General features: G+C 54.7%; 1 protein-coding gene across 2 annotated transcripts in view; it reads right to left on the reverse strand.

Annotated features, from left to right (window-relative positions):
- Positions 1-882: 882 nt before the first annotated feature.
- The window catches only part of SLC25A1 (solute carrier family 25 member 1), a 50,109-nt gene continuing 34,054 nt past the window's right edge, over positions 883-16,937 (reverse strand). For both annotated transcript variants that reach the window (XM_073312866.1, XM_073312867.1), the window contains exons 2-9: positions 12,671-12,778; positions 11,312-11,411; positions 9,682-9,820; positions 8,046-8,130; positions 7,235-7,339; positions 6,262-6,377; positions 5,194-5,267; positions 883-4,317 (exon numbers count right to left, since the gene is read on the reverse strand). In XM_073312866.1, coding sequence (XP_073168967.1) covers positions 4,203-4,317; positions 5,194-5,267; positions 6,262-6,377; positions 7,235-7,339; positions 8,046-8,130; positions 9,682-9,820; positions 11,312-11,411; positions 12,671-12,778 — 842 coding nt within the window. In that variant the 3' untranslated portion in view covers positions 883-4,202. The remainder of the gene's footprint in view (positions 4,318-5,193; positions 5,268-6,261; positions 6,378-7,234; positions 7,340-8,045; positions 8,131-9,681; positions 9,821-11,311; positions 11,412-12,670; positions 12,779-16,937) is intronic.

The following is a 16,937-nucleotide window of genomic DNA, read 5'->3' on the forward strand; positions in this document are numbered from 1 at the left end:
CCTGGGCTAACAGAGAACCCAAAACTGAAACTACAACGATCAGGCAGGATTCAAAACCACAACAAACCTAGGCAGGCCCCTGGATAACATAACCCCTGTATAGTTGGAGTACATGGGGATGCAGTAGTGATAAACATTGTCCTGCAGAGTCTTTACTGTTGGTGATGCACTAAGATAGAAAGAACCCAGCTTGACTTTCAGATCCCAGGGGGAGTTTGCAGGGCTGGCTGTTTGGGGTGGGGGGAATATTTGTAAACAAAACACATTCCCTGATCCGCTAGGTCAATTTGTACAGAGCAGAGCTTCCTTGGATTGCACCTGGTTTTACTTTACAAGGATTTGTACCCACTCCAAAACTCTTCTATGAACTAGTTCACTGGAACATTTCAGACCTTGGCTCTTCGAGATGCACACAGCAGCAGAGAGACAGCTGTGTCTCTCCCGCAAACTTCTGGGGGTAATTTGCATCTCTTGGAAGGACAGCCAACCGCAGTAAGCATCACATTCACCACTGGGCCTTTGTTCATTTCATGCCGCATCCCTGCTCTGCTCCAGATGCGGAAGGCATTAGCCCTTCAGTTAGCTAACTGGTACGGTGTCTAGTGATTCCCCAAATAAAAGTGAGTGTTCAACAGTACAGCAGATGGCTGCAGCATGGAACTCTGATCAGCACACCAGACTAATTAATCAGCACGTTTCCCACTCCATCAGGGCGTGCTCATTAAGAGGATTCCTTTGTATTCCGAACTTTGATCCTACACGTACTCCATTCTTGAAATTAACCAGAGCTTTGACACCATGCAATTCAGAGGCATCCATGACAAAATAGCAGAAACACAGACACACCAGAAAAAAAAAAAAAAAAGGAGAGAGACATCCAGCTTGCAGCAGGTTTCAGTTTATTACATAATCTCTGAATGCAGTAAAACCTGAGAAAGCAGCAGGGGCTGACACATGTGTAGAAGACTCAGCCTTGTAGAGAGCAGAGCACACGGACTCTGCCAAGGCAGAGGCAAAGAGACAACACAGGGCACACACTCCTGTGCTGAGCTTTCTCCTGGCTCTGGCACCCACCCCAAGGGATGGGTCCTGGGCAATGGCCTGCACCCATAGAATGTTGCTCCAGGTAGAGAGTCTGCCCTAGAACACATGACTAAAGGAGACGGTATTTCCCACCTCCCGAGGGGAGCCCAGTGGCAGCAGTTCTCGGCCCTGCACTAGAGAAGCTGTCTGGTAGCGTCTCTTCCTAGCCCAAAGGCAGCTTCGGGAGGGAGCAGCTCCTCTGAGGCCTAAAGAAGCCAAACAACGAGAAGCAACGCAGGAAATAATTCATTGGTCCTGGAAGAGAAGACCCTAACTAGTCTCCAGTAGGAAGATCCTTTCCCAAATGTCCTCTTCCACTCAGCATCCTCCCACCCCCACCCTCCAATTGTCATTGTATTGGATTTAGGGCACAATCTTTGCTCCCATCATTGAAGGCAGCAGGCCTGAAGAACCCAGCTTGGCTTTCAGATCCCCGCACTAGCAGCACCATAGTCAAGGATTTTACAGGATCAGAGCCTTGCACATTTCTACTGAGCCCAAGAAACAGCCTAGTTTAGTTTTTAGTCATTCAGAATCTCATTCTTAATGTGCTACAGAAGCATCTGAGAAGAGTCAGGGATCAGAGAGGACATCAAATCTCATTCCCTTATCAGCACAGCACTGAGGCAATGGATTGAATTGGATGGTAAACACAAAACAGGGGGGGGAGGGGAAGAGTTCCCAGCCTGTTCGGAACCTAGTGGTGACCAGTGCAATTCCAGGGTAAGTACCCAAGAACTCGGAGGGGAGACACTTGGGAAAGCAGACTGCAGCATACATGGGCTAAAGTGTCAAATGATCTGCAGCCAGTGTAACAGAAGACAGCATCATTCCCGTGTAGCTGCAGTGTAGCTAGCTGCATTGGCAAAATGCGTTCACCAGTGATTTGGGGCCTGGGGCCCCCTCCTGGATCCCTTTGCTCATCCAGAACACAAGGGGAGGGTGGGGAGCTCCCAGTGACCGAAGGGATGTGAGCAAAAGGCTTAAATTGCAATGGACCCGGGGCTACCTTTGGCCCACACAGAGCGATGGAGACTTTGTTAACAGGCAACTTTGGTTTATTGTTGGGGTTCTCGCCAGAGTGCCCCAATTTGGCCTTGAAAATGGCAAGAGTCACTCCAGCAGGCAGCTGCAAGCGCAACATGAACACGTTTTGCTCAAAGCTTGAAAAGAAACCCCTGGACTCTAAAATATTAGCAAAGGAGTGAAAACTATGCCTCTGGCTCGGATTCCGGGGAGCTGCCCCGTCCGCATGGTACAATAGGAGCTGCAGATGCTACAGCGAGATCACTGTGGGCTGCTAGGGACCATTAATGTCGCACAGGATTGTAAATGCGACATACAAATATGCATCAGGGTGTCAGTACACACATACGCAGTGCAAGGGTTGATTGCTGCCTTTACAGATCCTGGTTAAATTCTGAAGTGTGTTCTAAAGCAAGGCTCTTATTTTATTCAAGTTGCAAATGCAAAATGCAAAAAAACCTCAATGGCTTGAGAGCTGAAAGCCGGAAAGTGACTCTTCCCTGCACTTTCCTTCTTCACCTGCGCATACGATAGTGTTAAGGCTGCATTTGTCACTGAGAGTACAGACAGACAAACCCCTGTGTAACTATTGTAGACAGAGACACGATTTTGGCACAAATCTGCACTGGAACCATTATGAGCTCTTGACACTGGGCAAGGACAGGGTTACGGTCCCCCGGGGATACAGTACAAGCGTTAACAACGCAGTGTGAAGTTCATTGAGTCTAGCTAGGTACTTGTCTGGCTCCCAGCACTGGAATATCGAGCGGCGTGGGGGTGTGTGTGGAGAGGCAGAGTGGAAGGGAATGTGGCAGGAGGCAGTTTAATCAGAGAAGGCCGAGTGGCAGGCGAGCACTTCACCTTTCTCAGATGTCAACAAGGTGCCTCTGTCACAGGGGTGAGGAACCTGGTCACGCTAGGCTGGAAGTCACTCGCCTGGGAATGTTTCCTCAGCGAGGAAAAGGAAAAGGAAGGCAGCACCACTCAGTGCAGGGTCTCTACCACAGCAGCAGCCGTGCCGCCAGGAGCCTGGGCGAGTGGCTGGGATGGTAGAGGACATGTTCTGGGCACTGAGTTCCTTGCAGGTTCCATAGCAAAGCCCCTCAGTGCTCCCAGGAGGTGGTACAGGGTGGATTTCCTCTCTCCTCCAGGGGAGGTGGCTGGGCAGGCAAAGCCCCTAAGGGAAGGCGCGTGTTCAGAGCCACAGGTCTGAATCACACGCTCCGACTCTAGGAGGCAGGGTCATTGCCTGCACCAAGGGGCCTCCCCTCAGCTTTCTGGCTTAAACCAGAGGCTAAATGGCCAGTGTGTGCCACGCAGCTCACTTCACGATCAACCCTCTTTGGCCCTAGTGACTCCCACTGGAAAACGCTAAGACTGAGGCACTTGGCAGCTCTGGTAGGGGGGGCTGGAGCTCTCCCCCAGCCAGGGTTCCCCCACCCCGCCCTGCTAGCGACTCCTGCTTCTCGAGATTGGGTGTGGAATAGCCATGAGTGGCTTGCAGCCTGGGCTACCACACCATTTCCTAGAGCGCTTCCTAGAGGTAGAGGATGGGATTGGAGGAGCAGCAAGCTCCCCATACCCAGGGACATCACACCATTGCAATCGCGCCCCTGCAGCCAGCGCTCCAGCCCCACGCACTCCAGCGCCTCCTGCTGGGAGAGGTGGGAGATGGCAGTGAGCTCAGTGGAAACCTTTGCTCGCTTGGCTCTGTTTTCTCAAAGGCAAAAGGAAACGTGGACTGAATTGTAATCTGGTTGGAGAATCATGGCCTCTCTTCTCCCTTTCGGGCACTGATCTATTCCCCCCCAGCTCCACCCCCAGGCTAGCGGAGCTGGCCTTTGCAAAGTTTGCAGATATAGTCCCCTCCCCCCCACCATCATTTTAGCACATAATCAATAATTTAAACTACTCCACAGTTCGATCCTATAAATAAAGATGGTCAGGGTTTGATATGGGCCCAAGTGGCTGGGCACAGGGCACCGCTCCTCGTGAAATGTCCATATAATTTCTTCCGGGTTGGTCATCTTCCTCCAGCTGTTGCCTCGCGGTGGTGGAGGAGACGGTGCCGCTGCCCGGGGCTGCTGGCAGGCTCAGTCGGTTTTCCACACCTTGTTGAGGACCTTGACCACTTCGTCGTAGATTACGAAGACGATGGCCACATCCAGACAGACCCGGCCCAGGCGAGGCACGGTGCCCTTGTAAAACCTGCCAGGAGAGGAGAGGAGAGGAGAGGTGAGGGAGAGCAGAGAGCCCCACTCAGGCCTAGGCCAGGCACAGCTTGGCCAGGTGTGGGAGCAGGCCTAGCCCACCCGCTCCCAGAGATCTCTGGTGGAGATGCAGCCTGGTGTAAAATGGCACCAATGCCCGGCAACCACACTCTCCAGTTCACCCTCCTCTCCAGCTCAGCCTCTAGCCCTTCACACTCAGCACAAGCGGGGACCGGCCCAGTCTCTGCTGGAATGAAAGGGGTTTGGGGAAGGGCTGCTTCCTGCCCGGCAAACCCCACCCAGAGACCCCAACTTTTTAAGATTCCCAGTCAGGGCTTTCTGGCCAACTGCCCCACTCCTGTCACAGGATCCGCTCTCCATACCAGCCGCTTTTTCAGATTCCAGGCCAGCTCCTCGGGGGCGTCAGTCACTGTTGACTTCCCTGATTTTACCCTAGCTGAGGCTCTGGGGCTGTGCTTCTGTGGCATGTGTAGAGAGGCTAATAAAATCCACATAGGTCTCTCTCCCCTCTTCCCTGTGTGGGTCTCTGCTCCTCCTCTCACAGCCAGGCCTCGCTGCTACTCCTACCATCCACCAGGCCCTTGCCTTTCCCATCTCATCCCCCATGCCTCCGGGACAGGCTCCTGCTTCTCGTGTGCCGGTGACCTGTTCTCCCTTCTGCAAATCCCACCACAAGGTGCCTTTTACCCATGATGGTGACGGATCCCTTTGCTTCCTATGGCACTACTCCCCGTTTCACCGTACGGGTGCGAACTGCTTCGCCAGCACTCGGCTGCAGGGGAGGGATTGTCCCTGTTTCCCTGCGTTCACCCAGCCCTGAGCCCCCTGCATGGAGACGAGATGCTGGACTCACGCGATGGGCCCTTCGTATTTCATGATCTGGTAGGCGCAGTCCCAGGTGCTCTTGTACTTGTGCGCTTCAAGTCCCTAGAGGAAGCGGAGAGAAGGGTCAGAGACCTGTAATGGGTGGATCTATGTCACAGTTCCCAGCACAGCTCCCACAAGCCATGGCTCCATCCTGGGAGATTCTGGAAGGGCCCCGAGGTGGGGGGTTTCTGTTTGCACAGCCGGAGCTGTCACAGCAGTGACTGCCATCCTCGCCAGCCTGATTGTGTGGGAGCCTGACCCTAAGGAGAGCCGCAGGGTGCTTAGACGTGGTCTAACCCAAATAACAGTGGCCACCCCCATGCCCCACTGCAGGTGTTTTTGGGTGGCTGCAAGGTGTGTTGAGACGGGCTACGGAAGTGATGCTCAGACAGGGGCTCTTTGCAGCCCTTGCTATTAAAACACTGTGGGATTTAATTATTAGCCAATTTAAGTTATTAACCAATCAGGATGCTTTTACTGTGTTATTACCCAATTGTAGCAGATAAAATAATACGTGGTCAGTCACTGCTGTGAGAATAATATAGAACTAGTAAACGAAGCAATGAATTCACATGATTGTGGCTCTTTGGGGATCGCTGATCGGGCTCCTGAACTGAGAATCACTGGGCTACGGGACTGCCAGGAGAAGAACATGCCAAATTCCTCTAGCCCAGGGGAGCCCTGGGCCTGGTCTGCCTAGGAGTGAATCGCTGGCCGTTAATTCAGGTCCCCAGAGGGCAGCGCGACCACAGCCATGGAGCACAGCATGGCTAGTGTGGACACACTGCTGCATTGGGCCTCACTCTCCCATCAGGCCAGGCACCCCAGCAGTCGTTCTCTAGGGCAGACAGGGCCTTTGTGGGGAGCAGTCTCAGTTCCAGCTCCTTCTTCTCCATCGGGAAGGCGCCGTGTGGCACTTTGCCACGTCCCATTTCGGCGCTTGGCCCAGCGGTCATGGTCTAGATGAGAGCAGGAGACATGGAGCACCCAGAGGCAAGAGGTGAATGATGGGCTCTCAGCAGAAGCCCAGAAGCCACACGACCACATGCTGTACCTGCATTCTGGTTTTCACCACATCCAGGGGGGTGTTGCCAAAGACGCTAGCCGCTCCGGCAATGGCCCCAAATATCCCGGTGACGAAGGGGTTTATGACCTTGTTGGGATCATCCCCTGGGAAGAAGGAGAGCGACACAAAAGGGGCAGGCAGAGGGAAAGAGGGTGGAGAGAGACACAAGAGCAGAGCTCATGAGCAACAAGAGGTGGGAGTGTGCTGGGACGTCACTGAGTGACACTGCACATGAGAGCAACAAAGGCCCCGACAGGCTAGGGGTGCAGTGGGGGGTGAAAGGAACGGGGCCCCGCAAATGAGAGCAGCTGGAGAAGCTGCAGCTGGAGAAGAAAGAAGGGCCGAGGGGGCCAGAGATGCTCTCTCTCTCTCCAGGTGTGCACAGTGAGCAGAGGGGCCAGGCTGCCTGTTTGCCGCCAAGAGTCCTCAGACCCCACAGGTCGTAAGGCAGGGAACACACAAGCCTAGGCCAGGGCTGGCCTAGCAGCGAGTGGGTGGGAAAGCACTCCCGACTGGCTTCTGAACAGACTGTCAAAAGGGCCCAGGCCCAGTGTGTGCGGGCAGGGGTAGGGGCGTTGAGAGCGTGCACAGGAGAAGTAGATATGTGTATACTGCAGCAGACAGGTGTGAGCAGGGGCAGAGTGGAGGAGACCCCATTAGAGTTCCCCCTTACTCGCCGTCTGCATCCCCCTGGGCTTTTAACCAGGCATCCCCTCTCCCCAGCTCTGTCCTGCCCTGGGGCCTTCCTCAGGCTCGTCAAAGTGACCCCACAAGAAACTGGTGGTGGCGAGTTTCACTCGGAGGGAGGAGCGGGAGCTCAGCTGAGGCTGGAGAAGCCAGCCCTCGCTGCAGCAGGTCACCGTGCTGTGTGGCTCTCCGCCCGCAGCGCTCCCCGGATGAGGCAGGGCATGGCACGGAGATGCGGGGGCAAGGCAGCGGGAGGGAGGCAGAGTGCGGGTACCTTTGTACCAGTTCCTGAGCGCCGTCATGACGAAGAAGCGAATGGCCTGGTTTGATCCTTGCTTGAGGACAGTAGCAGTTAAACCCTGGTAGGTTCCCTTCAGACCTGCGGCAGGGGAGAAGGGGCAGCATGTGAGGAGGGGAAACAGCATGACGCTGGTCTCCCCAGGACAGCCACCGACCCCATGCCTTGCTGTGGCCCACAACACAACTTCCCCTTTCCCCCATTCATACACCCACCCCGGCAGGGCCCACAGCACAAAGCCCAGCTCCTCCCCAGCTCTTTCTCGTGCCCCACCCACTTGGCCCTGCCGTCAGGATGGCCGAACGGGCTAAGGTGCTGCGTTCAGGCCGCAGTCTCCTCTGGGGACGTGGGTTCGAATCCCGACCCTGACAAGCCCTCTTAATAGCAGGCGTTGGGGGAGAGAGGCATTTCTCCTAATTCTCGTTGGCAGCGGGGTGGGGCTTGCTCTGCGTGGTTTTGGTGGCCTGTCATTTGGCCTCCCCGCCCTCCTATGGATATGCCGACAGGGCTGCACGGCTTTCCCCTGACTAGGCCAGAAGAGGAAAGGTGCTCAGGCCTGGGAAGCAGGTCTCCCAAGAACCAGCCTGCCTGAGGGACGAGCAGACACTTGGGAGCCAGTGTTTTTCAAGGCCCTACAGTGCTGGCTGCCTTGGCAGCTCACAGACCAGTCTCCCACTCTGGTGGGAGGAGGCAGTTCACAACCCAGTGTGGCGGGGCCTTGCACACTGAACGCAAGGATAACACGGCGCGGAGGCGCTGAATAACGCTGCCACGCCAGGGCCCTCACCCTGCTCGCGGATGATCTCCCGCACGCCGTGGAAGAAGCCACGGTACTTTGGTTTGGGGGAGCACTGGTCATGGATAAACTTCACCTGGAGGGGAGAGAAGGTTAGGATTTGTTAATCCCAAGCTGCATGTGAAGAGACACCCATTCCTCAAGCTATAGGAGCCCAAACATCCCAATCAGATGCCTGGCAGCGGGGCTCTGCTCAGGGATTCAGCAGCGAGGATCTTTGCTAATCTGGGGCAGTGCCATACTGATGCCGTTCCAGAGCGGAACGAAAATCCTGTCCAAGGTTTACCTGCAACTGCGGACATGTTTGCTCATGCACTCCACATGCAGTCAGAAAGGAAAGGGACCTGTGCAGTCTAGGGATGAAGGACTTCAGCTAGGTCTGGAATACTTGAAACACACAAGGCTTGGCACCTGCAAGGGGAGAGTCTACAAGTCCCAGGATGGGAAGAAGGGTAGCTATTGCTAGCTCAGGCCAGCAAAGCATGAGAGCATCTTCCCCAATGCTTAATCTCTTGGTCACCTGTGAGAGCATATAGCATCAGGTCAGTAAATAACAGTCCCTTCACCCTATCTCTAAGCACTTTGCAAAGGAGGGTCCATCTATTTATCCCCACTTGGCAGATGAGAGCTTTGAGAAGCAGAGAGGTGAAGGGATGGGCCTGGGTTCACACAGCACGTCAGTGGCAGAGATGGGGACAGACTTCGGAGTCCCAGTCTTGCTGCTGCTGCTCACAGCAGTCAGCCTCTTCTTAGGATTATGCTGAACAGAGTCATGCAAGCAGAGGCCAGTTTCCCAGCCCAGTCCCTGGCTCTCACGTTACACTGTGTAGGAAGATATCACTCACTGAGAAGGGCACATTTTACTGAGCCCTGAACAGGATTTCCAGGCCCGGCATCATTTTTGAATCTGGGAGTTACAAAGCAAGGAGAAAAAACTGAGTATAACACAGGGGGAAAGAGCAGAGACAGAGAAACGGCCTCATTTGTGTGGGAGAGCCTGGCAATGAATGAGAAGCAACAACGATGCAAAATGCTGTTTGCTACTGTGGAGCCTCAGCTAGGTATTTCATGCACGGCGCTGCATTTACTTCTGCCAGCAAGTGTATTGGTGTGGCTCAGCGTATCTTTCATGGTATTAACACCTGACAAATTCTGGAGTCAGGCCACAAAGGCTGGCCGCGGAGAGAAGAGCTGTCACTCACTGCAGGAGTTACAGGCCCCAGGAAAATCAGATCCTGTCTGGTCTCTTGCTAAAATTTCCCATCAAACAGGAGAGTCCAGAGGGAACGCCCCACAGGCAAAGTCTTTCCCTGCACCTCTGACCATTCACCACTAGTGGGCAGCTGGAGCGCACGGACATTTCATCTGGGCGTGAACAGCAACGTACAGCGCAGCTCCCTGTGTGACGCCAGGCGAGGAGCAGAGCAGAGGCTGTGCTGGGTTAAATACCCGGTTCCAACAAGACAGAGAGAGCCCAGCCAGCTAGTTCTGGGGCCGACAGCAGGAGGCGCTCACAGGGCAATGGTGCTCCCTCCTTGGCTTCCCCTGCCCCCTCTGAAGTGGTCTCCGGTCTCCCCCTACTCTGGGACTCATTCTCAAAGCAGGGATGAGGGGGCCTGCGCTGTACCTTTATGGTCTCCATGGGACACACCACCACCACGGCCTCGGCCACCCCGGCTCCCAAGCCGCACAGCAGCCCGCGCCTGCTGTTCAGGTTGCCCTTCTCATCTCTCATGTGGTTGCTGAGGAACTCGAACATGCCGAACCTGGCCGGGGAGAAAGGCAGGCAATGCAAACCCCACCGGACTGGGCAGACACAGCTGCTGGGCACAGAGACGGGGCCAGGGCGAGGGGGATTTCCTAGTGCAGCTGGGCCAACCAGCTCAGCTGGAAGCTCCCGCCATGCCCCGTGGGCATCTCGCTATGGAGCCATGGGTCTGGCCTTTGGGTCGCCTCTAGGGGGAGCTGGGAGAACAGACCAGGGATGGCGACTCACTCTTCTTTCCCCTTACCAGCACCTGGGAGTGGCAGGAAGTGGCCAAGCCCCACCGTAGCTTCAAACACCCAGCCGCCCTCCGCCCATCTCAGGCCCTCCCACTGGGCGAAGCACAGATGCCCACACTGGGAAGGCAGGCACCTGTAAGCCTGAAAGCCCAAGAGAAGGGGGTGGCAGTGCACCTGACTCCCCCGTCTGAGCAGGCTGCTGACTGCTGACAGCTATTAGCTATTGGTTCTTGGTTGGCAGCTGGTAGAGAGAAGGCAGCAGAGCATCCATTTTGCTCATCTCGGACTCACGCCCTCACGCCCCAGAGAAGAGCGAAGCTGATCTGCCAGCACTCCACTGCCCCCACCCTCCTGGGCTGGCGCTGAGGGTGGGGATGGGGACCAAACCACTCAGAAATCACATGCTTTCTTCTGCAGCATCTCCTCCCTGGGGAGGCCGCGGCTGCAGCAGCCAGGGCCTGCTGCTGGGAAAGGCTCAGCCCGGAAGAGCTGGGAGCTTCCCAAAGAGCACACTGCTAGCAGTGCCCTGGGGGAGCTCCCCACAGCAAGGCCTGCTGGCAGACAGGGCACTCCCCAGAGCCAGCCCTCCAGCAGCGTCCGCTCAGGCTGGTCCTGCTAAGAGCAGGATGGTTTTCTCAATCCATCCCAAAGGGAACGACCGTCCCGGGAGGCAGTCCCACCCCCAGCCAGGGAACTGGGCACGCTGTCCAGTAACGATTGGCCAGACCCACCTTGACGGCGACCGTCTGCGGGTAGATTCCAAACCACCTCGAGTCATTCCCTCCCCTCCCCGCAGCGGGACCGAGTTGCCTCAGCACTTCTCCAAACATCAGGCCACCTACGGACACAGGTGAGCGATGCCAATCGCTCCTTGGCAGGCAGCCCTCAAGGAGGGTCACTCAGGGCTCCTTGGACAGACCCTGCACTGTGCTCCTTTGCAGAAGCCACGTCCGTGGCCCTCCGGCCTGCTAGCCTGGGGCCCTCATCAGCCTATCCCTGCATGTCTGGCTTTTTTGGCAGTGCTGTTCTGCAGAAAGGCTGCGTGAGACAGACCCCCGGCCTGAGACTCCCTCAGCAACGAGATGGAGAGAAGGGGCCACTCCAAGAGACTCCTATGGGGTTTTTCATCCGCTTGTTTGGGGGTCTGGTGGGTGTCAAGGAGAGCAGGAGGATCACCTGGGCTCAGATTGCTGCAACTGCAATTCACAAACACTTCAGGGGCAAGGCCGGAAGTCGCAGCCGGAGCACCTTACCTCACGGCAGCCTTTGGGATGGAGCCATACACCAGTGAGCTGAGGCCTCGATAGAGCCCCTTCACTCCATGGCCCTGGACAGTCTGCTTCACGCAGTCCGCTAGGGGAGAAGGCACGGAAAGAGGGGTTTAGCAGGCCCGCCAAGTCAGCCCAGCAGCACCTTCCACCATTCAGGCTCTCCCTGGGCCGCGCACTCCCTGCCGTCCTTGGGTAACAGCCAGAGAGCACAGGGCAGGGTGGGCGAGTGCCAGGGTGGAAAAGCTCGGGTAACGTGGTCACCAACACCAGGCTGCAAACGCATCATCGCAGAGAACACCGGCCCTGTGCGAGTGGACGCGTTCGTCTCGTCGCTGAAGACAAAGCAGCCAGGACCCCAACGCTGCTGCCGGATTTCCCCTCCCCGTCCAGCATGCTGCGGCTGTGGAATGTGAAGTCCTGAGTCGTGTCCCCCCCAGTGAAGTTCAAGCCACATGCAGCAGGTGCCAGACTATACGACTCGGCCTCCTTAGCTAGAACAGGGCAATGCCAAGCCCTTTGCAGAGCTGATCCAGGAAGGGAGAATGGCACAGGGCACTGTTCAGCCCTGGACTCAGCAAGTCAGAAGCCATGCTGCTGCAGATCCTCAGGACCCGGTTCCAAGCCAGACACGAAGCCAGGGGCTCTGGAACCAGCTCCCTGCTGTCTCTCCCCCAGCCAGCTGGGTTCTCTCTCACACTGTCAGCTGGGGCCAGGCTGGAGGGCAAGCAGCAAAGTGCAGCGGTGATACAGTACAGCATGCCACCATGCAGCCTGTACATAAGTAGAAGGTTATGATCCTGCCAGTCAGGGACCCCTGCCAATCATCCTGGGCTGGAACGAGGCCGTCATCCCTGGAACGCCTCCAGCCTGGGCACCTGACCAGGCTACCGCCAACACGCCGTCTCCCTCAGTGACAACAGGTGTGCTGCATTGCGCAATTGGCCAGGTCCGTTAGAGGGGAGCGCTCATTTCACAGCCAAGCCTCAGATTCTGGGGACTGGTGGGGGCAGGATGTCAGACCGCCCAGCGCTCTGATCCACACACCCTACTCTGAAATGGCTTCTCCCCGGTTTCCCTACTCTCCCCCTTGTGAGACAGGAAGGAGGCAAGCCCTCGAGTTCCAAGGGAGGGTCCTTCTATGAGGGGCATCTGAACACCCAGCTCACTCCCACCCCACGTAGTGATGCACACCCACCGGTGTCCCCCATGCCAGTCTCTGCCTAGCTGGCAGTGAATGACTGGCTGCAGCAGCTCCAATAGCCCCTGACACAATCGCCAGTCCCCTTGTTTGATCCCTAGCCTAGTCTCTCTGCGCCCACAGCTGCCAGGCTCCGGACTTACCGATGCCTTTATACCGGGGCGGGTTAGCTTTCTCATCCAGCTGTAGCTGAGTCTTCACATACTCCGTAGGGAATGTAATGCAGATCTCAATGCCACCGGCAATACCACCTGGGGAGAACAAAGAGGGGGAAGATAGAACCGAGAACTGACAACACCTCAGTAGCACCTCCCCGATGCCCATTTCTAATTGCCCAACCCCCACCTTTCAGCACTTGGGAGTGGGATCGCCTCCCAGGTAGGCACTTGGGTAAGGGCCAGATTTGCAAATCTGCTCAGCAACTAAGGAGCTCTTCTGAGCATCTCGTCCCTTATTTTGGTGCCTACATGGGAGCACTTTTGAACAATTGCTCCTTTGAAAATCTGGCCCTCGGTGCTTTCAACAGAGCAAGCTAGACATGTTCTGCCCTCCTCTTCTGTGTGGTCTGGTTAGACAGGGCAGGGACTGGCCCTTACTGCGTGTTTGTACAACACCAAGCACCCTGGGACCCTGGTCTCACTCAGGGCCTTTAGCTGCTACTGTCATACAATAATAATTTTGCCAGCAGAGGAGCATTTAGTGCAGGACTTAAAATACAGCCAGAGGTGTCCTGAGCAGAGCTCTAGTAAATATTTTCCAACCCGCAGCAGCCCCAGCGTGCTCCGCGGGTCTGAAGCCCCGAGCCGCGGGGCTCCGGGAAATACTCAGGGAGAATTTAAGCCCTGATTTAATGCCATCATTTCATAGCACCAGACGAGCTTTCAGTGCAGACCACAGACAGTTCAGGCAGGGGATAGACATGCCCAGACACGGACTAAAGGCCTGAATTATGATCTGGGAACCAGGAACTCCCAAATTCCGGTCCCAGCTCTAGCCACAGAGGCACTCAGTGCCAAAGGCACATGTAATCTTGTTCTGCCTCTTCTCCCACCACAGCCTGCAAGATGGGGATAACGGTAATTATCTGCCTCCCAGGGGTGACATGAAAATTCACTAATGTCTATAAAGTACTTTAAAGATACAGTGCTGGGTATGAAGTAGCTGCAGCCGAGACAGACACCCGTCCCCACTTCCTCCAACACTCCCCACGTTTCTGTCAAAGCTCTGTCTCAGCTGCTCCCTTTCATCCCCTTCATCCACGCCCGGCTCCTTTCACCCCCTGCCTCCAGAACAGCCTCTCCTTTCACCCCAAGAACCCTCTCCTCCTCCAGCAGACACACGAGTGAAGCAATCCAACTGAAAAGCACACATCCTGCTCCGTGCTTGTACCAGCCTGTGCCTTCAGATTGTGAAATCCTCAGGCAAAGGATCTGTTTGCGCAGCACAGCTCACCAGGTATACAGCATTGTGTGCTTATCGTACTCCCTGTGTCGGGAGTTTCTATCCGTACGTGGAGAGACCAACCGACACCAGGAAATTCTGGTCACTGTCTCATCCCCAGGCCTGTAGAGATATTAGGTGGGCAAGTAAAAGTGGCTTTGTGTTTTCATCAGCATGGTGAGGCTGGGCAAGTAGATTTAGTGTCTGGACTGGTACCTATCCACAGCAACTTCACAAGGCTGACAGCCACCAGCATCACCTTGGGGTTACACACTAAGTTAGCAGCACCACAGAACTGCTTGGATTTTCCCCACCTGGTTCCTATTACAGTATTTTAAAGTTAGACCCCCGGGGTCTCTGGCACCCCAGTGCCCAAGCCTGAAGGGACAGGGCCAAGGATATAGATTAAGGCCACAGGGGGCCATTAGATCATCTCATCTGACCTCCTGTGTAACACAGGCCACAGCTCTTCACCCCGTTACCCATGTGCTGTGCCCAGTGACGAAATCAGAGCTTGTAGAAAGGCACCCAGACTTGATCAGCTGTCATGGAGAATCCACCACTTCCCTCAGCCCCATTCTTCACGGTTAAAAACTGGGCCATAAGTTCTAATGGCAATTTGTCTGGCTGCAGCTTCCAGCCATTGGTTCTTGTTCTGCCTTTGCCCCCTTTAGTACCTGGAGGTAACAGGTTAACAGCCCCTAAGCCAGCACTCCCCCCTAAAGGCATCAAGTTCATGATAAAATCTCCCTCCTTCTTTCTAAAGCAGGGCAGCTTCCTCTTAAAGAGGGCTACCTGAGCAAGGGCCCCACCGCCAGAGATCACAGGCACAGAGCTGTCCGCACAACTAGCTCTACAGATTTTCTTGTCCGAAGCAAACATCCTTCCCTGTCGGCCTGCAGCGACTCCCCCAAAGGGCTGCTGAGCATCCCCCTGCCCTAGGTAGCCAGCCTGGGAATGCTGAGATTCCACAGCTGCCATTAAATACATATATATGCACAGTAAATGGTCCATGGGAAAAACCTGCCCCCCCTGTTGTAATATAGGCACTGAAGCCAGGAAATCCCAAGTGCTAATTCCAGCTCTGGTACTGACCCGTTGGGTGGCCAGTGTTATTTATGTCTCTTAGGGTAATGCTCAGAGGTTCCACCCACTGTGCTAGGCACTGTACAAACGCAGGGAGAGCCAGTGCCTGCCCTGAAGAGCTTGCAATCTATATAGACAAGACAGACAAAGGGTAGGAAAAGAAACAGACACAGAGATGGGAAGTGAAGTGATCCACACCGGGTTGCACAGCAGGTCAGCCACCGAACCAGGGACAGAACCCGCGTCTCTTGACTCCCAGTTTGGTGCTCTACCCCTTAGGCCGCACTGCCTCTTCTCCCCAGTCACATCCTTTTCTGTGCCTCGGTTTCCCCATCTGTTCAAAGAGGATAATAACTTAATCCGAGTGCCCCATGAGGCAGGTAACTAGTGGCTGCAACACTCCTGTTTAGTTGGAAAGCAACAAATCATGACTGCTCACTGCCAAATAGCTGCTGAATGACTATCCAGGACATGAACAAAGAGAAGCACCACACCAGAAAAAATGAAACAAGAGTGGTGCAGAGAGCTCTACTCTGAGCATGTCATCGCTGCAGTAAAGCCATGAGTGCGGGCCAGCCTGCTGCTCCAGCCCATTGCGCGGGAGTGGGTGGGGAGGGGGGTTAAGAGAACAGGAAAGAGGCCAGATTGCCCTGATCAGTGCCATACCTAAAATGCTCACCATACTCATCACAAAATGGGGCCCACGTGACCGTGAAATCCTTATGGCAATCACGAGCCATCCTACCACGCCAATCCAGGCAGCAATTTCCACACCAGCTGCAGCTCCGGCTGGCCTGAGGGAGTCGCATGCAGAACTTGAGTATTAACTGATCGATAGTGGGGGAGGAATTAGACACAGGAGAAGGGTGTTTGCAGCTCAGATCTGCGAGGAGATGGAGCGAGTGAGGCGGAAGGATACAGGGAAGCTGGTAGTGGCGAGGACAAGGGTCTAGCACACAGAAGCAGACAAAGATCAGGAAGAGAAGTACAGACGAAATGTCACATTCATCAGGGATGGATGTGCTAGCAGGATTATTCAAAACAACTTCCACTTGGAAAAGCCCTTTTCACCTTTTAAACAACAACAACAAAGAGAAAAACACCCCAAGGATGGTGTTTAAGATCCCAGATGCCAACAGACTATCAGCAGCGACTTAAAAACAACAAAGCCACAGTTTAACACAGGCATCTGACTGCTGCTACTCTGAAACCTGTCATTTGAAAAAGAGAGTTTCCCTTTCAAGAAATTCCACAGACTTTGGTGTGAAGAGTCCCCGGCATCCAAGGTGCTTGTGATGGGAGTATTTTGGGCCAAAATGTGTTTTCCTCAGACCCCCCCAAACTTTTCTCGAGAGAGACAGCAGCTCCAGCTCCGAGGCACCATCCCCGTATTCACACAGGCTGATTTCAGTAGGGCAAAGTAGCCCGGTTAAGGATAGTGTCAGATTTGACCCTGAATTCACTGTATACTGGTGCTTTGTGTCACAACTGGAACAGCTCTTTTATTACTGAGGGATATTAAAATAGTTATGAAATGGCTGAAGAAATACCCCAGAATAGCCGGGGGGGGGGGGAAGGATGAGAACAACAAAATAAGAAAGCCTTTCAGAACTGCCCATGGGCAGCAGCAGAAGTATAAAAAGCATCTGCAATTCCTGCCCTGTAATGACAGGTTTCAGAGTAACAGCCGTGTTAGTCTGTATTCGCAAAAAGAAAAGGAGTACTTGTGGCATCTTAGAGACTAACCAATTTATTTGAGCATAAGCTTTCGTGAGCTACAGCTCACACCGTCAAAGAAACTAACAAAAAACTTCTTTGGTGGAGTTTAGCTCTCCAAGATTTTGATTTCGACATCCAACACATCTCAGGAGCTTCTAACAAAGT

The sequence above is a fragment of the Lepidochelys kempii genome, chromosome 15 (genome assembly GCF_965140265.1).
Source record: "Lepidochelys kempii isolate rLepKem1 chromosome 15, rLepKem1.hap2, whole genome shotgun sequence".
Lineage (NCBI taxonomy): Eukaryota > Metazoa > Chordata > Testudines > Cheloniidae > Lepidochelys > Lepidochelys kempii.